Source organism: Salmo salar, chromosome ssa05 (genome assembly GCF_905237065.1).
Source record: "Salmo salar chromosome ssa05, Ssal_v3.1, whole genome shotgun sequence".
In the NCBI taxonomy this organism is placed as follows: domain Eukaryota; kingdom Metazoa; phylum Chordata; class Actinopteri; order Salmoniformes; family Salmonidae; genus Salmo; species Salmo salar.
In genome coordinates, this window is record NC_059446.1 from 69,629,564 (window position 1) to 69,653,214 (window position 23,651).

At 42.4% G+C, this 23,651-nt stretch overlaps 3 protein-coding genes and 1 long non-coding RNA gene across 5 annotated transcripts; all 4 read right to left on the reverse strand.

The window, feature by feature from the left end:
- Positions 1-758: 758 nt before the first annotated feature.
- Positions 759-3,953, reverse strand: LOC106605687 (uncharacterized). Its single transcript, XM_014201577.2, has 4 exons — positions 3,760-3,953; positions 3,459-3,503; positions 2,053-2,281; positions 759-1,293 (listed from the first exon to the last, which is right to left on the reverse strand). Exons 1-4 carry the CDS (start codon positions 3,881-3,883, stop codon positions 1,134-1,136), a joined length of 558 nt encoding a protein of 185 aa, XP_014057052.2. The 5' UTR covers positions 3,884-3,953; the 3' UTR covers positions 759-1,133.
- Positions 3,954-4,901: 948 nt separating this feature from the next.
- LOC106605688 (uncharacterized) lies at positions 4,902-6,317 on the reverse strand. The gene is made up of 4 exons (XR_001328920.2): positions 6,068-6,317; positions 5,743-5,788; positions 5,542-5,614; positions 4,902-5,423 (listed from the first exon to the last, which is right to left on the reverse strand). It is a non-coding gene; the product is annotated as an uncharacterized lncRNA (long non-coding RNA).
- Positions 6,318-8,416: 2,099 nt separating this feature from the next.
- Positions 8,417-10,655, reverse strand: LOC100196333 (Apolipoprotein C-I). Of its 2 annotated transcripts, none has more exons than XM_014201564.2 (4): positions 10,367-10,655; positions 9,585-9,651; positions 8,837-8,978; positions 8,417-8,710 (listed from the first exon to the last, which is right to left on the reverse strand). In XM_014201564.2, the coding sequence occupies exons 2-4, from the start codon at positions 9,637-9,639 to the stop codon at positions 8,644-8,646; spliced, it is 264 nt and encodes an 87-aa protein (XP_014057039.1). In that variant the 5' UTR covers positions 9,640-9,651; positions 10,367-10,655; the 3' UTR covers positions 8,417-8,643.
- Positions 10,656-16,678: 6,023 nt separating this feature from the next.
- On the reverse strand, positions 16,679-20,306 carry LOC106605689 (apolipoprotein Eb). Its single transcript, XM_014201580.2, has 5 exons — positions 20,118-20,306; positions 19,460-19,525; positions 18,725-18,878; positions 18,110-18,397; positions 16,679-17,987 (listed from the first exon to the last, which is right to left on the reverse strand). The coding sequence occupies exons 1-5, from the start codon at positions 20,215-20,217 to the stop codon at positions 17,645-17,647; spliced, it is 951 nt and encodes a 316-aa protein (XP_014057055.1). The 5' UTR covers positions 20,218-20,306; the 3' UTR covers positions 16,679-17,644.
- Between the last annotated feature and the right edge of the window lie 3,345 nt (positions 20,307-23,651).

Consider the following 23,651-nt stretch of genomic DNA (forward strand, 5'->3'; position numbering starts at 1 on the left):
TGTTCTCGTCTGTCCTGTTCTCATCTGTCCTGTCATGTTCTGTCCTGTTCTCATATGTCCTGTTCTCGTCTGTCCTGTTCTCATCTGTCCTGTCCTGTTCTCATATGTCCTGTTCTCGTCTGTCCTGTTCACATCTGTCCTGTTATGTTCTGTCCTGTTCTCATATGTCCTGTTCTCGTCTGTCCTGTTCTCATATGTCCTGTTCTCCTCTGTTCTGTCCTGTTGACATCTGTCCTGTTCGCATCTGTCCTGTTCTCATCTGTTCTGTCATGTTCTCTATAGTTCTCCTCTGTTCTGTCATGTTCTGTCCTGTTCTCATCTGTTCTGGCCTGTTCTGTTCTGCTCTCCTCTGTTCTGTCCTGTTCTGTTCTCAATCAAAACAAGTGACGGGCTACAGTTTTGTCGTGTGTGTTAAAATATCAGAATGCAGCTTTAACCACTTGGTACCAAATGGTGCTTGTTTTAATGAATTCCAAAGAAACATATGTTTTTATAGGTTGTTATTGTGTATTTACCATTTTACCAAGTAACTCTTAAATAATGAATAATAATAATAAGTACATAATTTCTTTACCCTAAAATAAAGTGCTATCCATAACTTCTTAATAATTAAACAATTAAGCAGTTTGATCAACATTTCTCACTTGTGGTATTTAAAGAAACATCTGGTTCATGATATTATTATTCATATGAATGAGTAAAATTGTTTCTGCACCAAATACCCTAATTAAACATGATGCACAAGTATCAGTCGAGAGTTTCAACTTTCAGATCTTTATTGAGCACAAACACACACACACACACACACACACACAAACTCCTGTTAGAGTATCAAACACGTAGTTATATACATGCACAATGTTGAATGAATGTTAAAGCTCTTGCGAGATGTCAATCTTCCTATCTACCATGCTTTGACCTTTGTTTCCCTTGAACAGTCATGTCTAGGAAAGTGTTGACATAGAAAACGGGAGGGGATGTGTTTTGCATTGTGCATTTCTCTTCTCAATCACCTTCAGGTATTTCCCCCTCTAGCATTTAATACATTTATCAGAAGCACAGCTAAAGCGGAGCCCTGTGTGGATAGGTACAAGCGTGTGGGGTGGTCCGATGCGACGGAGGCTATCTAGGGCTCAATCCTCGGCAGGCAGGACTTTGTCGAGGTAACCCTTGATGGAGGTGATGGCCTCGTCCAGGTAGGTGCCGACATGGGGGCGCACATAGTGTCCGTACAGACCCAGGCCGGCCATACGGGCCTTGTCCACCAAGGGTGCTGCTTCCTGGACCAGACCACTGGACAACATACACACAGAGACAGGAGGAGATGTCAGTGTGTCATAGGTTAACAGCCATCCTATGTGTCCCAGACTTGGGTTCAAATACATGTGTATTTTAGTATTTTTATTTTTATGTCTGTGTGTTTGAGTATTCTGAAATACACAGCCCAAAACAAGTACTTTTATTTGAGTATTTGAATGGTTATTTGAGAAAACTAAAACAAATAGTCTTCCAAATTGTATTTGAAAGTATTTCAAATACCTGGGTTAAATGCATGGGAGTGTGTCTGAGCCAGTGTATTTCCAAGTGTATTTCCAACTACTTGTTTTTTTCAATAAAGATGATCTGAATACTTGTTTTGAAATGTAGTAAAATGTAATTGAAATACCTTCAATTGTATTTTAAGTTCTGATGTGTCCAGTGGTTAACGTTTAGTAAAGAATGATAAAATATACATTTACATTACATTTACATTTACATTTAAGTCATTTAGCAGACGCTCTTATCCAGAGCGACTTACAAATAAAATAAATAATAAATAATAATAACAATAAATAAAAAATATCTAGGTAACATGTTGATAGGCATGAAGGGCCAGCATCTAAGATCCTATAATCATTTGAAATCCTATTTCAAAGTTATGGACAGATAGACAGAAGAACTGACAGTAAATCAGACAGACGGATAGACAGACAAACAAGCAGGACAACAGAAGGACACCGACAGACTGACTCAATGCAAGTTAACTTGGTTGTGTCGTGGTGGGGCACTCACGATCCGATCTTGACAGCGCTCAGGAATTTGGGGTTGCCCTGCAGCTCCTCGATGTAGTCTTTGGCAGCCTGGCCCTGGCCCTGGCCCAGGCTCTCAGTCATAGGCCCCACAGCAGCCTGCACCTTGCTGTAGGCGTTCATCAGCCTCTTGTAGAACACAGACTTCATGGCCTCATACTTCTCCACCAGCTCCTTGTCTGGCTCTGGTACTTCACACAGGCACACAGAGACTGGAGGGGAGACAGGGAAGAGATAGTATTTATTAATTCATTGCACTTGATTGACTTGATTGACTACTGTTATAGAGTATCTAAAACCACTGGACTAACTATAGCCACAAAATAGCCCTAATATACTAAAATGCTTCACATAACCAGGCAGTTTGTGTGAGTAAGGTTGATTTAGTGTCTGTGTAATGGAGGTAGTTCGGTCACTTGGTTTGATCGCTCTCATGATGAGTAAACTCGGCTGAAATAATCTATTTCAACCTGACATCTGAGGTCTCTCTTATCCCTGCAGATTGTGTAGCAGTCACTGCTCAACGTGGTTGGTCTATCACCTCCACAAGTCCATCACAGTTCAAAGCCTATCACCTCTCAGATAAACATACAACTAACTGTGCTATGCATTCCTGTTGCTGACAAATTTTCTCACTGTCACTGACATGTTCACAGCTGCAGGTCAAAGGTAGCTATTACCTTCTATTGTATAAATGGCTGGAATGAACGATATATATCCATTTTCATAAATGTTGGTACATTTTCCTTTATTGTTTAAAGACATTATGGAAGAGATAGTTCTTGTCACTATGTAATCATGGCATGGGGTTGTTCAATGACAGCCATGTCTTTCTTTAAAATATCACGAGGGTTTCATTTCAGAGACAATCACGTTTTTTTTTTGCAAAATGCTATATATCCGCCTCTCTCACAGAAAGAAGTTGTATTACTGCTAGGTTTTACAGTCAAATGTGCCAAATAGCTACATTTTTTTATAAATAACTGTACAAATGATACATTTGTGACATCAATATACGGTAATTATTTTTTTACAAAAAAATATTCAACACAGTAATATGAGATCTGTATGTAAAACCTTTATATTTCACATTTTTGTCATTTAGCAGATGCTCTTATCCATCTTAAGCTAACTAGGTGAGACAATCACATATCACAGTAAAATATACGGGATACGAACCTTCCATTCCAGCTAAACAATGGATAAACAGCGTTTTTGCCAAAAAACTAACATTTTCATACACATCTAAAATCTATGAATTAATCATCTGAGAACAGTAAACACTATTTTACACGCACATGAAGGTACCTATAAGCCTTCATTTCTGATGAAAAAACACAAATCTGGTTTGAGTTCTGCAGGGTGTGTGTTGTGGGTTCTAGGTCTTACCTTGGAGTGCAAGCACTAAGGCTAATGCCAATTTTCCGTTCATTTCTGAAAGAAAAAGACAAACACATTAGGAATTTATATGCAATGCCTGTCTATTTATTAGACTAGAAATCACACCATTCTAATCAGGCATCAATGAAACTGTTGAGCTGTTTATAACTGATAGGAAAGAAAGATGCATCTTAAAATACATGAGAAAATAAATCATTTATACATTAATACATTTCTATTTTTTGAGATGACTAGAGCATTGAAATAATATATGTATAAAAGATGAGAAGAGAGAGAGAAAAAGACAACCTGTTGTAGTCTGTGTACAGATCCCAGTGAATTAAATGACAGTCTCCTTTGGTGGCTGAGTTGTCTGTAAAGCAATCTGGACAAGTAGACACCATGATATAGTGAGGAGAGTAAACAAACGTCATCTAATGAGTATGCACACAGGTACGCACGCACACAAACACCTACACAAACACACGCACACTCGCACGCACACACACCCACGCACCAGACACACCAGAACCCACTGCACCTATAGGACAAACATCCACACACTCGTTCGCCTACACAAAGTCCATTGCACTTGAGACAGGTGATGCAATGCATCCAGATTATCACTTGGATTGGTTTCTGAAATCTAGTTATGCTGCAATGCCCTATTCTGCATATGTAGGAAAGCCTAAATTCTCCTCAAAAACGTTTGCATATCAGTGCATGAAATAGATTTTTGTTTGAATGAAGGATCTTGTTAAGCATTATAACTGTGTCTGAAAGTTTTCCATAATTTATTTGTCAACATTTTCTGCAGCATAAACCAGTATGTTTGACTGCCTCTATGTAACTCATTGAAAATCTGTATTCTTGCACACATTCAGAATTCACGAACTCAACAACAAAACACTCTTCACGATGTCTAACAAAAATCATCTCAATGGCTTATTCAGGCTAAGGTCCATTCTCACTGTCTATTTGAACGTGTTTCATGTATCCCAGTTAGCCAGATTATGGTTTTGACTGAATTAAACAGGGCCCTGAGTGTGTTGACGGTGTTCCAGGATCGATGTCTGCAGTCCACACAGAAAGACCCGAGAGAAACGGCCTGCAGGTCACACACATCTCCTCTCCAACCAGACACACCTGCTGAACCTTGTATCTCAACTGTCAACTCTCACCTAGATAACACTCCGATTTCAGCACAGTCTGTAGATGTCACTCCCATCACTGATGTCTCTGTCTGTCTGTCTGTCTGTCTCTTTCTTTCTGACTCATTCTTTCTCTCCCTCTGTCATTCCCTGTTGCTTTCTCTCTTCCTCTCTCTGCCATTCTAAAATCTATTCTCAGTCTCTCTCAGCTTTGTACTTCATTCAGTTCAGAGATTGATGAATGCGAGGAGTGTAGACCGTTTCAAGGGAAAGTTTATGAAAAGGCACAACACTATAATGGTACAATTAAATGTTTTTATTTTATTTAGTTTTAATTCATTTTGGTGGTTCACAATAGTTAATTGACTCACTCAGATGCAATATGTGAGCCATAACGGTATGATTACTGATACACTCTATGGCAGTTTTAATACTATCACAACCCTTGTGCTGAGGTTCACCGGCCTCATTCACCGGCCAAATCATACTGCATTATTCACACGCTCTTCTAAAACATTGTAACACAAATGTCCTAGTTGTAATCCCTAGTGCATATGAACATAGAATCAGTCCTAGTACCACCTTGCATGAGTATATGTGCTGGCAGTGAGCTGGGTGAGTGTTCGTCTGCCTTAGATTCAGGTGCTATTAGATGGGTCTGTACTGGTCCATCTTCTCCTTGACTCTGTCCCAGAAGGAACTGGTGGAGGCTGAGGCCCAGTCCATGTAGGGATCAGCCACTGGTTTGATGTGGTCTTCGTAGTACGCACCAGCAAAGGCCTGCACCACCTCTCTTATTCTCTGGGCTTTAACTTTGGCTGCCCTGTAAGACACACACACAAGAATAAATCCGTTGGAAGCAGCATCCAGTGAGTGCACTCCGTTGACCTTTATCCTTAAAACGGCATGGTCGGCCATGGTGACTGTGTGTCTGTTTGTACCTGTATGCCTCTGTTGCCCGCTGCAGAACCCCCTCAGAGTCAGAGTCCCCTGGGGCCGCTATGGACACATATGCTATGGAGGAGAGAGGTTACAGTAGGTTACAGTAGGTTACAGTAGGTAACAGACTACCAGTCCGTGTCAACAGTTCAATGGAGGATAGACTAGATAGACAGTAAAACAAAAGAAATGCATGGCCACACCTTGAATGAGCAAGACGAGAGCAGCTAGCATCAGTTTCCCTTGCATCTGTCATAGAAACAGAATGAGAGGGAAGACTTGGCTAAAATACACATCTCACTTAGAAAATTGATATTACATACAACGAAATTATTCAATAAACAGTACATTACATTTTTCATCACCCCAAACAAAACTAATCATACATTCAAATGATATATCACTGATATGTATATATATATTTCTGTAATCAACAGTATTACTCATAACAGCTGGCCTCCAGTATAAAAACAGCTGGTTGATACACAATTCAAAGTAAGTGAAAGAGCATTTTAGGGAGCGTTTTACCTTAGTGTTTGTTCTCAGTACTGTCCAATCTGTTTGGTGGAATCAAGTCACTTTATTTGAATTAGGGGACTTCTCACAGCGCTTTTTCTTGGTTGCATGTGTACGTTCTTGTTTTGGTGACCACTGACCGATGGTCTCTTTTTGGGTGGGAAGTGGTGGACTGATTGGATTGGCTTAGATGATCAGTGAGTCGGTCGTAGGTAGTCCAGTGGTTCGATACTCTTTATTTATTCAAGTTCTGAGAAAAGATTTTTCAGGGTATACTGCAAAAACTGAAACGTAAGCAAGCCGAAATATCTTATATTTCATGATAATTCCCTTTAGATTATATATATATTTTTTTTACCAATCTAAATTATCTAACATCATCGGCAGATTAAAAAAAAATGGTTAACACAAAATATCTTGAAAAATATCTTGAAATAAGATAAATGACTTGTGTCAGCTGCTGCAGTATCAACTTGTGCCCAAAAGGAACACTAACTCCTAGCAACACATTTAAAAAAGGAACACTAACTCCTAGCAACACATTTAAAAAAGCCTCTCATGTTAAACTTTCATCCTTTCATCATTTTCCAAAAGGTCACATTAATCTCTCATAATCTTTTAAATTTCAACATTTTCTGGATAGCTGCCCAAAGTTCCTTTATTAAAGACGAGTGGACATGTTGGCCAGTAAGTATTCAGACCAGGAAAAGTCTTTATATCTCTGTGCTCCAGGTATATTTATTAAAAAGACAGCAGGTCAATGAAATAAAGTACTGTTTTGGACTAGTCCCAATGTCTCAGTCAGCGGAACTCAAGAGAGGAGTACACTTTAAAATACCTTTCAAAATATCTCTCTCTCTCGCTCTCTCTCTCTCTCTCTCTCTCTCTCTCTCTCTCTCTCTCTCTCTCTCTCTCTCTCTGCAACACATCAGTTTCAGGCATAATGCTGAATGTCACACTGATACATGACCAACTGTGGATGTCATTTTCAAATCTTGTTTTCCTACTATTGCTTTTCCATAGATGCCCTTTGTCCATTCACCTCTTCACCTCTGGTCCTGTCGACAGACACAGCACAATAGTTGGTTGTTGTGAGAAGAGGGTACAGAGAGCAGATATCATGACACTCCACCAGAAAATATGAGTATTCCCTGGTGGGGTGCACAACCCTCTTGCCCCCTGGACCCCCTCTAACCCCCCTACCGTCTGACCCTTGACCTCTGGTCAAACACAGGAGCAGATTCCAGTAAACAGGGACAGCATAGTAATCATTAACTCAGGATAAACAGTGACTTTAGCCCGGGCCTTGTGAAATGGAGGACCAGCAGCAAGTGTAGTGCTCCCAATTGCCCTTTGGTGTCTGCTATTGACATAGATGGATAGACCACTATCTCTCACAGAACACTCTCTGCTATTTATTCATTCTGCAGAATGATTTGACCGGGTTAGTATCTCTCAGTAAAGCTATTGATGTGTGGATATCCAGAGTGATACATTATATCCAGAGCATCAAAGTATGTCTTTGTATTGCATTACAGAGTGTTCATTGTCAAGGAGAGCTCAATAACAGCATAAATCCAGAGTCCATTTGTGATTGTGACACAAGTTTGTATGTTTTTAAGGGGAAGCATATCTTAGCACAGGAACATGAAGTTTCAAGAGATTGAACATTGTTCATAGAGATACTTTCAAGGCTGCACACAACCAACATGTTGAATGGAAGAAAGTGGCCATTGGCAGACACTTGTCTTACTGCTGAATCTCAGTTAGAGAAGTGTCTGGGCAAAATGTGAAATGACATGTGTTGCAGACTGCTTTTAAGTATAGTATCTTTCAGTCAGAATGCACTGATTATTTTTCTGGCCACCATGGTGTTTTTAACCCATGTGACATACTGGTCAGCTGACCATTCACGTTGACCACATTAACATCATACACCTGTCCCACAATGCATCATAAACAGAGACGAATTGAATGTTTGGTCTTTGTGCAGTTTTTTTTATACATGTTATGCATACTGTCTGTATTATGTGTACAGGTCTTCATGTCTTTATATCCTTATAAAACCGTGTTTCTACATCTGCGTTGCTTGCTGTTTGGGGTTTTAGGCTGGGTTTCTGTACAGCACTTTGTGACATCGGCTGATGTAAAAAGAGTTTTATAAATACATTTTATTGATTGATGTGCCCCCCATATATTATTTGAAGAGACACTTGTCAAATAAAAATCATTGCCAATCAAACTCATTGTTCAGAGTAACTTCTAACTTGTCATTGCCTGGACTCATTGGCCTCTTTAAAAATGAACAGGTTGACTTCTTACTGTAGCAAATCAAATGCATAATATAACAACCCACAAATATAGTTTTATCACAAAGGTATCTTTATTGTTCAGGTTATTAAAGCAAACCATGTTTATTAAAGCAAGCCATAACAATTACACAGAGATGACATCAGTCTCTTCACAGAGGGGGAATATAACCTTGGTGTCAGCGTCACGGCAACTGCATCACCAGGCAAGACAGAGCAAGAAGTGTGATGGGGGCGTGGGGGGTCTTAGACAGGCAGGGTCTGAGGTGTACAGGCTTACTACTGCTTGGGGAAGGTCTCGTCAACCTTGGCCTTCATCTTGTCCAACTGCTCAGTGAACCAGGTCCTGGAGACGGAGAGACAGACACACAGTGAATCATTTCATTCTTTAATTATTTCAGAGTACGAATGTAGATCTCCAATTCATTTCATGTTGAGTTATGTTTTGGGGGGTGTGTGTGTGTGCGTGTACTTGGTCTTGATGGCGAACTCGCTGTCCCCGATCTTTTCAAACATGTCCTTGGTCTTGACGGTTAGGTCATCAGTTAGTTCCTTCATCTGATTGCTGAAGGTGGTGAAACGCTCCTCAATGGTCTTCTCAGACTCCTGAGCCTCTGTAGAGAGAGAGAGAGAAAGGAGGCAGGGTTAGAACTATGAACAGAAGGGGAGAGTGTTAGAACTATGAACAGAAGGGGAGAGTGTTAGAACTATGAACAGAAGGGGAGAGTGTTAGAACTATGAACAGAAGGGGAGAGTGTTAGAACTATGAACAGAAGGGGAGAGTGTTAGAATTATGAATAGAGAAGGGGAAATAGTCAGGAAAATTAGTAGACTGATGGTTTCATCATGAAGAGAGAAAGGTGGAGAGAGAGAGAGAGAGAGAGAGAGAGAGAGAGATATGGTACATGTCTGTTCATAATAATACATTTGTATTGATGTGTATTTGAGGTCAGACTTACGCATTCAGTAGTAATGGATTTGTATAGACTAGTATCAAGTGTATTTGTGTGTGTGTGAGGCTGTGTGTTTGTGTACATACATGTACATGTGCATGTGTGTATGCATGCGTTTGTGTGTTTGTGTGAGAGAGAAGCATCACATACGTGTCACCAGTGATAATGCATTAGTATTGACGCCAGTATTGAGGGAGGTGAATGAGCAATAAAATTATTAGATAGAGTGAGAGTGTAATGGCTGCCTAATAGGGTAGGGCTTCATACCTGTGTGTGCAGCGAACACAAGCATCAACACGGCAATGGCAATGGACAGTTTCATCTTGACTGTGGGCTGCAAAGGAAGGACAAATTTAGTAACAAAACACCCTGCCTTTAATACCCTCCATCATAAAAAGGTTTGCATGATATGAGTTAGTTATGAGTTAAAACAAAATTGTAGAATTATGCCGTCAGGGATTCATCAGGAGCTATGCTAAACAAGTGAAATGTAAGCCATCCTAAACAATTGTTATTGTTGTAATAAATTATCAACAGCTGTTATATTAGTGCGGTCAGAACAGTGGACAGCTCCCTTTGCGTTCTCTAGCCTACACACAACTTCGGTTGGTGACTTTACATGAGCAAGAAAAAAAAAACTTTGATAGCCTTACATTTTAGATTAAACTCGACCTGCATTTGATTAAATTAGTAAACTAACATAACAATTGTTTCTATTAATATCTGTCCTGAGCATTGGATGGCGCTCATAAACAGAAGGTAGACTGGATGTCTTTCCCGCTTGAATAAACTACACCTAGATGTCGCCACAATGTCGCAAACAGATTTTGAGAGACTGGTATAGATTTATGGAAAGGTTGGGGTATGAAATAATCAACTGCATTCTCGTGCATTTATTTTGAGTAAATAAACTGATGAACAAAAGTTGCAGATATACCGGCCTATGTGTTTGCTCAGATAAGAACAAAAACATACAAAGATAGACATTTGAAGTAATAACAATGAAAAGAAGTCTCTTGAAATGCAAGTGAAAAGTAGGTTCATCTTACCTGTTTTCCTGTCTCAGAGAGAAAATAACCCGAATGTGTCTGACAGACTGACGGAGTCCCTCTATATATCCCAGGACGCTGACATAATCAGTAGTCACCACTTCTGACCTATGGTGACCCTGCATCGCACAATGAAGCACTTGCCAAGAGTGGCCTACTCCCACCTACTCCTCCAGATTAACCAACCCTCCCCCATCTCCCTTTTTTGGAGAGCCCAGCTGAGGTATGGTCCATGTCCTGTCTTGTTTCAAACCACACATGATCACGTATTTAATCAAATTTTGTGGGAATGTATTTATTTGACTGGATCTGTCATTCACAGTCTGATCTGGGGGGGTTTTCAACCTGCCTTAGGTTTTATAACGTGATATTTATTCGTCATAAAATATCCATTGTAAATCATCAGACTGTGAATGCACAGAGATACAGACCTAAAGTGGACTATGACCATTAAACTAGGTCACAAGATACTTATACTACTGAGGTAAGATATTGATACAGTTCTGCAGTGGCATCACTAAACAGCACTGCATTGACTCTGGTGCTCAGTGCAGATCTGTCTCTGAGTCCACCAGACCAGTCCATTTAGGGCTCTATTCAATCCATAGCACTGAAAATCTGCGACTGATAATTAAAGGCAGTGTTCCCATCGTTGCGTTGACTGCATTCAATGACCTTTGCATTTTAAAGCAGATCTTCTGCGATACAGATTGAATCCAGCCCTTAGTCTTTTGACAAGGCAAGTATTTGGGCCCCATTCCATCCTTCCCTCCTCCCTTCCTTGAAGTCATCCCTGTTCTGACTTCTCTGAATAGATGAAAGCTGTGTGATGAAATCCTTGTTGACACCTATCAATGTCATAATATAAAATATAAAAATCAGGCCTATAACATGTGCGCTTCTTCCCCTCTGATCTACTTTCAGTGCCATTACCCTTCACTGACCTCACACACAGATCTGTGTTATCGGTGTTATCATGGGATACAGCATGCACAGTATCATATTTGCCCCCTGTTATGTAAATCTGATAGAAGTCCATTATATTAGTGCTCCTCCGTGCTGTCTCCAACAGAGAGAAGCTGGGGTCAACAAACCTCTACTGTACTGGAATAGCCTATACGTAACTTCAAGTCAAAGAACTACAAAGTCTGGCAAAGTCTTATGGCTTATTTGCACTATTCTTAAAATAGTAAGTCTAGGAGGTCATTCTCTTTGTTGGAGCATTCCGTGGTAGTGGACTACAGTTTGCTGAACTATAGTAACCTCTCATTAGTGCTGGAGGGGTATGTATGTTTTCCTCATTGCAGCACTTCCCTCTTTACACCCAGCCCTCTGCTGCCCACAGCAGGGTGCCCATTTGGTGCTGATGGCTTTAGCCATATGAAACCCTATTATGATGCAGAGATGACCATTGTCTTGCACCTCTTAATCACACAGTAGCCATTCCTCACCTGTGGCAGAGTGTGTGAGTCTTTGTGTGATGCATGAGGCGTGAACGTGCATGTCTCGCTCGCTCATAAATTGCAATAACAAGCCGCCTGATAAAAGACTGTTTTCCCCCCCTTCTTTTGCCAAAGGGCTCCTGTGGTGAATGGTTTGTGTTCCAGCACCAAGATGGGGGAAGAGGGGGGAGGAAGGGTAGTAAGAGGTAAAATCTCTGTGGGGGAGTTGTCGGGGGTTACTGTCGGTTTTGCTATGCCAACACTTGCTAGCTGGAGCCCTTTGTTGCTTCAGCCGGAGCCAGAGACACCCAGGAGCTGCAGTATAGTACGTGAGAAAAAGTACTGACTGGCAGAATGCTTGTGGTTTTCCTGTTTTCTCCTTGGCCAGACCTCTACAAATACATCCAGGGTTTACTATAGTGTAGGACACTTCACCCAAACACGGCCTTCCAGTCAAGGAGGAACAGAAACAAACTGTGACTCAGTAACAATGCACTTCAACACAGAGGTTGTTATTAGGAGTGTGACCTGATTTAGGGGAGAGGTCATTGCAGTCATTGTTGCTCTTCTTGTCTTCTCATTGAAAACAAGGACACATACTTGAAATGGTATGCTACTTTTTATGGTTAGGGTTGAGTCCCCACTCAACCCTAACGAGACACAGTTATTGCTTGCATGGAGTATTTTTTCGACCGTTTTTTTCCTGGTTTAAAAAGGATGTGTGAGCACATTTTAATGTAGATCATCAAGAAGCTTGTGTTCATATTTATAGACTTAATCATGAAACAGTGCTTCAACTTCAAAAATAAAGATGCCCATAGTGCTATTGTATACAGTGAATATGATCTTTGTTTATTTTATTAAAACTACCATGAACAACAACACTAAAGTACTGTAGGTGTACAGTAGAAGTCGGAAGTTTACATACACTTAGGTTGGAATCATTAAAACTCGTTTTTCAACCACTCCACAAATTTCTTGTTAACAAACTATAGTTTTGGCAAGTCGGGTTGGGACATCTACTTTGTGCATGACACAAGTAATTTTTCCAACAATTCTTTACAGACAGATTATTTCACTTATAATTCACTGTATCACAATTCCAGTGGGTCAGAAGTTTACATACACTAAGTTGACTGTGCCTTTCAACAGCTTGGAAAATTCCAGAAAATGATGTCATGGCTTTAGAAGTTTCTGATAGGCTAATGGACATCATTTGAGTCAATTGGAGGTGTACCTGTGGATGTATTTCAAGGCCTACCTTCAAACTCAGTGCCTCTTTGCTTGACACCATGGGAAAATCAAAAGTAGAGCAATTTCCAAACGCTTGAAGGTACCACGTTCATCTGTACAAACAATAGTACGCAAGTATAAACACCATGGGACCACGTAGCCGTCATATCGATCAGAAAGGAGACGCGTTCTGTCTCCTAGAGATTAACGTACTTTGGTGTGTTAATCAATTCCAGAACAGCAGCAAAGGACCTTGTGAAGATGTTGTAAGAAACAGGTACAAAAGTATCTATATCCACAGTAAAACGAGTCCCATATCGACATAACCTGAAAGGCTGCTCAGCACGGAAGAAGCCACTGCTCCAAAACCACCCATAAAAAAGCCAGACTACAGTTTGCAACTGCACATGGGGACAAAGATCATAGTTGTTGGAGAAATGTCCTCTGGTCGGATGAAACAAAAATAGAACTGTTTGGCCATAATGATCATCGTTATGTTTGGAGGAAAAAGGGGGAGGCTTGCAAGCCGAAGAACACCATCCCAACCATGAAGCGCGGGGGTGGCAGCATCAAGTTGGACTTCACAAAATAGATGGCATCATGAGGATGAAAAATTATCCACAATTATGTGGATATATTGAAGCAACATCTCAAGATATCAGTCAGGAAGTTAAAGCTTGGTCGCAAATGGTTCTTCCAAATGGACAATGACCCCAAGCATACTTCCAAAGTTGAGGCAAAATGGCTTAAGGACAACAAAGTCAAGATATTTAAGTGGCCATCACAACACCCTGACCTCCATCCCATAGAAAATGTGTGGTCAGAACTGAAAAAGTGTGTGCGTGCAAGGAGGCCTACAAACCATACTCTGTTACACCAGCTCTGTCAGGAGGAATGGGACAAAATTCACCCAACTTATTGTGGGAAGCTTGTGGAAGGCTACCCAAAACGTTTGACCAAAGTTAAACAATTTAAAGGCAATGTTACCAAATACTAATTGAGTGTATGTAAACTTCTGACCCACTAGGAATGTGATAAAATAAATTAAAGCTGAAATAAATCATTCTCTTTACTATTATTCTGACATTTCACATTCTTAAAATTAAATGGTGATCCTAACTGACCTAAGACAGGGAATTTTTACTAGGATTAAATGTCAGGAATTGTGAAAACTGAGTTTAAATGTATTTGGATAAGGTGTATGTAAACTTCCGACTTCAACTGTAAGTGCTTTTTGCAGTAGGGGATTGGTGAAGCAGAGAAGAGGGATAAGTGGTGGCCTTCACTGCCTGGCTTCCTGTAAGGGGTGCGTACTGGCGGCAGAGAAGTCAGGCACAGGAGAGCAAAACTGATTTACAACGGTGCAGTTTAATAAATAAAACCACCGTAAACCGTACAAATGATTAATGGGTAAAACCCGTCACACACCAGCATAACGTGCACAAGCACTACAATAAACAATTCCGGACAAGGACATGGGGGGAACAGAGGGTTAAATACACAACATGTAATGATGGAATTGAAACCAGGTGTGTGGGAAGACAAGACAAAACAAATGGAAAATTAAAGGTGGATCGGCGATGGCTAGAAGACCGGTAACGTCGACCGCCGAACATCGCCTGAACAAGGAGAGGGACTGACTTCGGAGGAAGTCGTGACACTTCCAGCGTAAATGTTTACTTGCTGGCCACTATCCTACGCTTCAGAGGCAAACTTTGTGACTCACACTTTCTGTTAACAACACAAACCAAACAAAAATCCATGTTTTGTTTGGTCTGCCAGAATGCATTACTATTACTGTGTGTTTCTGTTGTTCTTTTAAACCTGATTTATCCAGGTTAAACCTAAAATCTCTTGGATAAAATCTATTTTTCAACACAGACTGGGTCTAAGATAGCAGCAGGGTCAACATTATTACGAGTCAAATTGCAAACATGAAAAACTAACTGGAGATCCATCAAAAGCAATTATCATAGCATTTGTGTACCTATGTGTGTGTGTGTGTGTGTGTGTGTACCGCCGTGCACATCTGTGTATCTTAGACAGGAGAAGAGGGTGGAATAGCTATAAACATAGTAGATGAAAACACAAACATGGCTCTTGAAACCTGCTTTGATAACGAGAAAGGAATGTGAGAGCAGATCCCGACAAGCCAGGACCGGGGAAGCAGGGAGAGAGGGAGGGAGGTACGGAAGGAGGGAGGAAAGGGGACAAAAGGGAAAGAAAGGCCTGCTGGGCAGGAGGGGGCGGAAAGGCCCTTTAGTGTTTGGTCAATCAAGCACCATCTGTACAGATTAGGAGATGAATTGACAGTGTGTGTTGAGAGGGGTGTATGGGTGGTGGGGGAGGGTCCTAAAAGAAAAGGTGAAAGGGGGATGTGGGTTAGAGAGAAGGATAGGTACCCTGAAAAAAGGCCTTACTGAAAATCATCAGACATATCCCTTGTGTTATCCCTATAAACGTATAGATCTGCCTACAGGGGTTTAGGGTTGGTGTTTCGGGGTTAAAGACATGGGATCTGGGGATGGTGAAAAGATGATAGAAAAGAAGATAGAGCATGACATGACGAGGACATTCTGTCCAACCTATTTCTGGAGCCTCCAGATGTGATGTTATGTGACATTATAACCTAGATCTAATTTCAACTTACATTGTTTGTGGTTTATAAAGACCAGCACTGAATTACTGTATGTCAGGGGTCTCCAACCCTGTTCCCGGAAAGCTACCCTCCTGTATGTTTTCTCTCCAACCCTGTTCCCAGAGAGCTACCCTCCTGTATGTTTTCTCTCCAACCCTGTTCCCGGAAAGCTACCCTCCTGTATGTTTTCTCTCCAACCCTGTTCCCAGAGAGCTACCCTCCTGTATGTTTTCTCTCCAACCCTGTTCCCAGAGAGCTACCCTCCTGTATGTTTTCTCTCCAACCCTGTTCCCAGAGAGCTACCCTCCTGTATGTTTTCTCTCCAACCCTGTTCCCGGAAAGCTACCCTCCTGTATGTTTTCTCTCCAACCCTGTTCCCGGAGAGCTACCCTCCTGTATGTTTTCTCTCCAACCCTGTTCCCGGAAAGCTACCCTCCTGTATGTTTTCTCTCCAACCCTGTTCCCAGAGAGCTACCCTCCTGTATGTTTTCTCTCCAACCCTGTTCCCAGAGAGCTACCCTCCTGTATGTTTTCTCTCCAACCCTGTTCCCAGAGAGCTACCCTCCTGTATGTTTTCTCTCCAACCCTGTTCCCAGAGAGCTACCCTCCTGTATGTTTTCTCTCCAACCCTGTTCCCAGAGAGCTACCCTCCTGTATGTTTTCTCTCCAACCCTGTTCCCAGAGAGCTACCCTCCTGTATGTTTTCTCTCCAACCCTGTTCCCAGAGAGCTACCCTCCTGTATGTTTTCTCTCCAACCCCAGCTGTAACTAACCTGGTTCAGCTTATCATTGTTATCAGAACATGATGCATGATAGAGGGAATTTATAAGCATAGGAATGTCTTGATTTTGTGTGTTCATCAACCATAGATTGTAAGATGAAGATCCATCTATTCAGCTATATTAACTACCTCACTTGTCATTGTAACTCAAAATAAATGTAAAAGTTGAAAAAAGTTGATAAAGATTTGACAAGAAAAGAACACACTGACAATTGAGCAACTCTTTACATATTTTATTTACGCAGCGCTGGGTAGCACACTGCAGTCAGCCAGTCAGCCAGACAGCCAGACAAACAGTGTGCTGTGGTGAGCAGCAGGGCGTGTTACATTGTGAAGTGGCAGAGTACTCTGGCCAAACTGAAATAATACAGACAGGTAGTATATGGACCCTGTGAAGTATACCTTTTAGTTTCAATGTCATATTCACGTCATATCACAGTCATAGTAAATACACTTCTATATGAATCACAACAAATACAGAGCCTACAGAGCAGGTGTAGATACAGCATCATAGACAAGCAAGGAACGGAGTGGTTCTGCTCCTTTTTTTCTGGACAGACTGATTCTAGTGCTGGAGATAAGCCCAGTCTTAGTTCAGTGCAGTTATTCAAATGAAGGACAGGGACAGCGCTTGAATGGGCCGGAGACAATTTGGCTCACGATTGTTAGATACTGTTTCAACCCCCCTTGTATCCCATATAGCAGCCTTAGAAACCTGATGCAAATTAGTAGAACAATTTGGAGGAGACATCTAGAGCACTTATAATGAGGAAGACAAGCGAAGCAGGTTAAAAACAATGGCCTCTTGTGTGTTTAAGAAAGGCAGTATTGAGTGTGGCTCTTGTGTTCTGAGATAAGGAGATAATACAGCGAGAGAGTGATTGAAGTGATTTAAACAGTAAATGCCTTTCTGAGGCCTGAACAGACATAAAGGACTGTGTTTGCCTGCTCAAGACCACTTCAAAGCTCTGTCATCCTCACCCCTCTCTCTCTATCAACCCCCCTCAACCAAAACACACAGTGCCAACACAGTGAAAACAGCATCAGTAACACTTAACTCCCTCCTCCTCTCTGTGGTAGCTAGGTGAATGGTGGCACAGTGCTTCACCACCCCCACCCCTACTTAAACAGGGGTGTAGTGGCGGGACACCGGTCCTCCAAACCCCTTCCTCCCCTGGGTCCATTTAGACGGTGGTCTCCTTGACCTTGTCCATGGCGGTCTGGAGCTGCTCACGGATCTTGGCGGCGTAGGGGGCGATCAGGCTGCTGAGCTCATCGATCTTGCCCTCCAGGGTGGTGCGCAGGTCCTCGGCGGTGGCCTCCAGCTGCTCGCGCATGCCTTCGGCCTGGGTGGAGACCTGCTGGCTCAGGTCCTGGGCCTGGTTCTTCAGAAGGTCAGTGAAGCTGCCCAGCCTCTGGCCAGCGGTGTCGTGGGCCTGACTCACGAAGGGCTCCACACGCTCCTTCACGAGATCCATGTTCTGGGAGGTACGGGACTGGATCTCACCCAGGTAGGTGGCCACGGTCCTGGGGGAGGGAGAGGCAGAGGGGGTTTGCATCACTTGGAAGACATATTAAAACTGTATTTAGAAATTCTATGTTGGAAAGCAAGCTGTTATAGTACATTAACTGTTGACATCTATACTCACTTGCGGATCTCCTCGGTGTCCTTGTTAAGGCGTTTCTTCAGTTTGCGGGTGTAGGTGTTGGCACGGTTGTGGACATCATCAGCATTCTGCTCCATCATGGTCTTGAGCTCTCCCAGGTACTGTGTGCTGCGCTCCTTGGCGTCAACCATGTCGGTCTGGAGCTTGGTGGTCAGAAGCTGCAGGTCCTGGCCCAGCAGGGCGGCTGTGTCCTGGGAGTAGGGCCCCAACTTGGTCTGGATGTCCTCCTTGTACACGGTCAGCTCAGCCATGGTGTCAGTGATCAGGGTGCTGCGGAGAGGAAGGCATGGTCAGAGATGGTCATAAAGTGGGTAGAGGGAGGCATGGCCAGTGACGTAAGGGGACACAGGGGTACAGGGGGGAGGACGAGGGAGAGAGGAGAAAGAGGGGAGGCATGGTCAGGGACATAGGGGGACACAGGGTACAGAGGGGAGGCATGGTCAGGGACACAGGGGGGAGGATGGGGGACAGAGGGGAAAGCAGGGAGGCATGGTCAGAGACAGTCACACAGCACAAGGTTAGAATGGAGAGCGATGAAGCAAAGTATATGAGCCTATATCACTTCAGAATGAAATAGTATTACAATGCGCCACTCACTCGAGTTCTCTGCTGAGCTGGGAGGCCTTGAGGTTCTCCACCAGTCCGTCGGCTCTGCTGTTGATCTCAGACACGTAGGTCCAGAAGCGCTCAACGTTCTCCTCCCAGTGGTTCTGGAGGGCCTCTGCCTGGCGCACGGCGCGGGCATGGCAGCCTGCAGGGGGACACAGAGAGCTCTGAGGTGAGGTTTCCATAATATACACCATCAGGGGGGTTAAATCCAGTCTGGTAATGAGTGTGGAGCCTTGGTACAGTATGAAGCCTAATTATACAAGTGTTACAGTATTGTAAGAGTTGATTTTAAAGACTGATTTCAGCAAGGAGTCAGTAAATGCATTCATGCACATACAGTTGACTAATACTAAATATATATACTGTATATACAGTTGACTAATACTAAATATATATACTGTATATACAGTGCCTTGCACTGGATTTCTTCACATTTTATGTGGCATTAAAATGTATTTAATTTTCTTATTTTTTGTCAACAATCTACTCAAAATACTCTGTAATGTCAAAGTGGAAGAAAAATTCTAACATTTTTTAAAAGATGAATAAAAAATGTATAACTAAAATATAGTCGTTAATTGTAATGAATTACAATTAAATCCATTTAATCCCACTTTCTAACACAATAAAATGTGAAGAAATCAAAGGGGTATGAATACTTTCGGAAGGCACTGTATATGTTGATAACAGTGTCAAAAGGGAACAGTGTAAACCCAGGTTTACCAGAGATGACTGCCAGAGCAAGGATTAAAGCCACAGCCTTCATGATTGATTGACAGACAGATACACCTATGAAAACAGACATAGACCAAACAGTGGTTGTCTATCAAAGCTATAGAAAACAAATACAACAATATACAAAGATACAATGGTAATACATTGGAATATTTGGCAGAATATCTTTTTTATACAGTAGAATACTACTGTGAGCCAATAGAATAAATAGGAAACATAACCTTTCATGGACGCTTAATGTCCATAACTGTACTCACTGAGCTCTTCTAGAATAGCAACTAAACTAGTTCTATGCAATTAAACGTTTTAGATTAAACTTTAAATCCAGTCATTACGCTATAAACTAATAAGGTATTGTAGTTTCCACTATAATGCATCTCTTTTTAACAGTTTTACCATACATTTGGTCTGGTTAATCTGCACACTACAGTAACAATATTACTGACTTGCTTTTCATTGCCTAATGTGAAGGCTACAGTAGCCTAACCTAATGTAATCATTTATAAGTAGCCTCTATCTCGGTATCAAATCTAGTCTACTTTAACAGATGCTTTATATTTCTACTAAAAATAAGGTATTTCACTCATGACTAAAGCGCGTTTGTAGCCTATATGGTGCCCATCAGTTGTCCCCCTTCCTCACTCACCTAAGAAATCCAGTTCTTTCCGTACTCTAGGGAAAAGTTCGCCGGGAGTTTTATACGGTCCTGGGACGGCCGCGCGCCTGTAGCTGGAGAGCGCGCGCATGTGATGATGTGTGGCTCAGCTCATGGTTCGTTCCACGCGATGTGCCACTTCGCGTTCGAAGTTCTCATCTTTTTGCGTTGTTGTTGGCTATATGGTGATTGTGCAATATATAGTTTATGATGTACGTCAACGAAAATTGTTTGTGCTTCTATGAAAAAAACTGTAGGCTATTTGAAACAAGGAAACTCGTTTAAAGAACTCTTAGATGTGATTGTGGCTCATTAGGTTTTCTTGGTGTCTTTGTATGTGTTTTATGTAATCTGTTGTGGAAATACAATTAAATGTTAAATGTCTCAGAGAACAATTCTTTGGCCAACTATAATCTACTGCTGGCACCAGGAATCTGTAAATAGGCTATCCTTGTCAGGCAGCTTCAATGTATTTGAATCAGTTTATTTTTAATCATGGAACTACAGTATCAACTGACTACCCCCTGCCACTGTATGGCCCCTCTCCACTTACCAGTCTTCATTCATTTACACAGGGCTATTTGAATGCATGATGGTCACCAATTAAATGCATTTGAAAGGCACTGTCTCCATAATGGCCAGACTGGGTAAGTAGTCTACATGAATGATGTTGAACCCATGACCCATGGAACATCTTCTATCAGAATTACATGAATAATACTGTTCACTATTCACAATCCAACTAGGATCAGTCATTTACAGTGCCTTCAGAAAGTATTCACACCCCTTTACTTTCCCCACATTTTGTTGTGTTACAGCCTGAATATAAAATTGATTACATTTAGATTTTTTGGCATACACTCAATACCCCATAATGTAAAAGTGGAATAATGTTTTTCAAAATGTGTACAAATTAATAAAATATTTAAAGCTGAAATATCTTGAGTCAGTAAGTATTCACCCCCTTTATTATGCCAAGCCTAAATAAGTTCAGGTGTAAAAATGTGCTTAACAAGTCACATAATAAGTTGCATGGACTCACTCGGCGTGCAATAATAGTGTTTAACATGACTTTTAAATTACGTTAAACACAGCTATGTTCCCCACACTTACAATTATCTGTAAAGTACCTCAGTCGATGTGGAATAAGTCAAGGGGTATGAATACTTTCTGAAGGCACTGTAACTGTTAACATCTGTTTTTTCCTCAAAACAATAACTCCACAGGGTAAGAGGGATCAGTGCAAAACAAGATAGGAGTGGGAGATACTGCTGTTCCCAGGGACATGTCAGGGCTTGGGGATAGAGCTAGGGTGCAGTAGGAAGGATTATGAGTGGGCGGTAGAGAGAGTGCCGTGAGGGGCAACAAAGACAGTTCATACATCACATAAATGGACTGCGGTTAGTTGGGATAGGCATGTCCAATGAGGAAAATGTTTTTGAGGTAAAAGGAGATACTGTAGAAAATGGAACCTCAATATAACTCTCAAGATAAGGATTTGACAGAGCTAGCTTTATTGTTCATAGCCTGTAAGGAACTGAGACAATGACAAAAAAAAGACAGGAAGTGCTGACTCCAACTGAGCCATATGAGTTCAACTCACACACTCAAATGTAGCTCTAAATCTCCTTTTTCTTAGGTCTAGTTGCAGTTTATGTATTGTTGGACATCAAGGTTAGAGCTTTGGGCAGTAACCGAGAAGTCGCTGGTTCGAATACCAGAGCCAACAAGGTGACACATCTCGCTGTGCCCTTGAGCAAGGCACTTAACCCTAATTGCCCCAGAGGCACAGTACAATGGAGTGCAGGGAGTGTGGCCGTGACCACACTCCCTGCAGGTGTCTCGGGGGAGTTGGGATATGCAACAAAGAATTCCATTACACTTGTTTATAACATGACAAATATAAGCATCCCCCAAATTATATTCTTAGGATTCAAGCAAAGGTCAGAACTGATGTTATTTGTGAGAGGATAGTCATTCCATCTGCATTTGCAGATTACTCTTATTGATCAAAAGAAGGCAATATGTGTACCAGTGGAGGAAAAAGTAACAAATTGTCATACTTTAATAGAAAATGACTCAATGTAACGTAGACGCAGGGAGTCAGGAAGCAAGTGCAGTTAGTGAGTTTAATGACCAAGAACGATATAAAACAAGAGAAGCGTCTAACATGGAAACAAACAATATTGGTTGGTGGGTGATAACAAAGGAGTGCTAGATAAAGGGGAAGTAATCAAGGTAGTGATAAGTCCAGGTTTGCCTCATGATGGGGCGCAGGTGTGTGTAATGAGGGTTGCCAGGTGTGCGTAATGAGGTTGCCAGGACCGGTGGTTAGTTGACTGGCAACGTCGAGCGTCGGAGAGGGGGAGCGTCATGGGGGACGGCATCAGCCAGGGGACTAGGAAACACCGGCCTGAGGGAAACATGAAAATATAATGAGATACGGTAGTTAGTGGGGAGTTGTAACCTGTAAGTTACCTCGTTGACCCTCCAGAGGACCTTGAGCGGTCCCACAAACCGGGGACTCAGCTTCTTACAGGGCAGGCGGTACGGGAGATTCCTGGTGCAGAGCCAGAAGCGATCACCAGAATGGAACACAGGAGCCTCACTGCGGTGGCGATCTGCCTGCTCTTTCTGACGGTGTGCTGGAGTCTCACGTGGGCATCATTCCATACCTCTTCTGCGCGCCTTACCACCGTATGTCTACTGCAGGAGCTTCGGTCTGGCTCGGAGTCCACGGAGCCAGGGCCAGCTGATATCCCAGAACACACTGGAAGGGAGTCAGCCTTGTAGAGGAGTGTTGCAATGAATTCTGAGTGTATTCAGCCCAAGGAAGGAGTCGGGTCCACTCCTCCTGCCAGTAACTCCTCAGGAACCTCCCCAGCTCCTGGTTCATCCTCTCCACCTACACGTTAGATTGAGGCCCGAAGTGAGGCTGACCGTGACCCCCATCTTCTCCATGAAATCCTTCCATACACGTGATGTAAATTGGGAGCCACAAATCGGAGACAATATCTTCCAGAAGGCCATAGTGCCGGAAGACCTGCTGGAACAGTGCCCCAGCTACCTGGAGAGCGATAGGGAGACCAGAGAGCGATAGGGAGACCAGAGAGCGATAAAAACGGCAGGATTTTGAGAATCTGTCCACAACAACCATAAAAGTGGTGAAACCATCAGACAGGGGAAGATCAATGACAAAGATCTATCGACAGATGTGTCCAAGGCCGCTGAAGCACAGGGAGGGGTGGAGTTTCTCTGGCGGAGCGTTCCGGGGAGATTTGGTTTGGGCACATACGGAGTTGACATTGCGGGCAACATCCTGCACCAAGGTGGGCCACCAGTACTTAACAGAGATAGATTGAGTGGTGCTGGTGGGTGTCCAGCGGCAAGGAATGTGTGCGCCCAGGTCAAAAGCCAATCCCTTGCCTCAGTGGGAATGTAGGTGCGCTCCGGAGGACAGGTAGCCGGTGCGGGTTCCCTCTCCAGAGCCTGGTGGATGTCCATGTCTATGTTTCAGAGAACGGG

Bases quoted from the DNA above. Each gene is read 5' to 3' on its own strand.
- LOC106605687 (XM_014201577.2), bottom strand. From the start codon at position 3,883: ATGACGTTTGTTTACTCTCCTCACTATATCATGGTGTCTACTTGTCCA. The intron at 3,504-3,759 runs GGTTGTCTTTTT...TTTTTCTTTCAG, and splicing joins TCTGTACACAGACTACAACA to AAATGAACGGAAAATTGGCA. The intron at 1,294-2,052 runs GTGAGTGCCCCA...TATGTTGTCCAG, and splicing joins AGCGCTGTCAAGATCGGATC to TGGTCTGGTCCAGGAAGCAG.
- LOC100196333 (XM_014201564.2), bottom strand. From the start codon at position 9,639: ATGAAACTGTCCATTGCCATTGCCGTGTTGATGCTTGTGTTCGCTGCA. The intron at 8,979-9,584 runs GTATGAAGCCCT...CTCTCTCTACAG, and splicing joins TGTGTTCGCTGCACACACAG to AGGCTCAGGAGTCTGAGAAG. The intron at 8,711-8,836 runs GTACACGCACAC...CTCCGTCTCCAG, and splicing joins GAGTTCGCCATCAAGACCAA to GACCTGGTTCACTGAGCAGT.
- LOC106605689 (XM_014201580.2), bottom strand. From the start codon at position 20,217: ATGCGCGCGCTCTCCAGCTACAGGCGCGCGGCCGTCCCAGGACCGTAT. The intron at 19,526-20,117 runs GTGAGTGAGGAA...CTGTTTTCATAG, and splicing joins GAAAGAACTGGATTTCTTAG to GTGTATCTGTCTGTCAATCA. The intron at 18,398-18,724 runs GTGAGTGGCGCA...TCCTCTCCGCAG, and splicing joins CAGCTCAGCAGAGAACTCGA to CACCCTGATCACTGACACCA.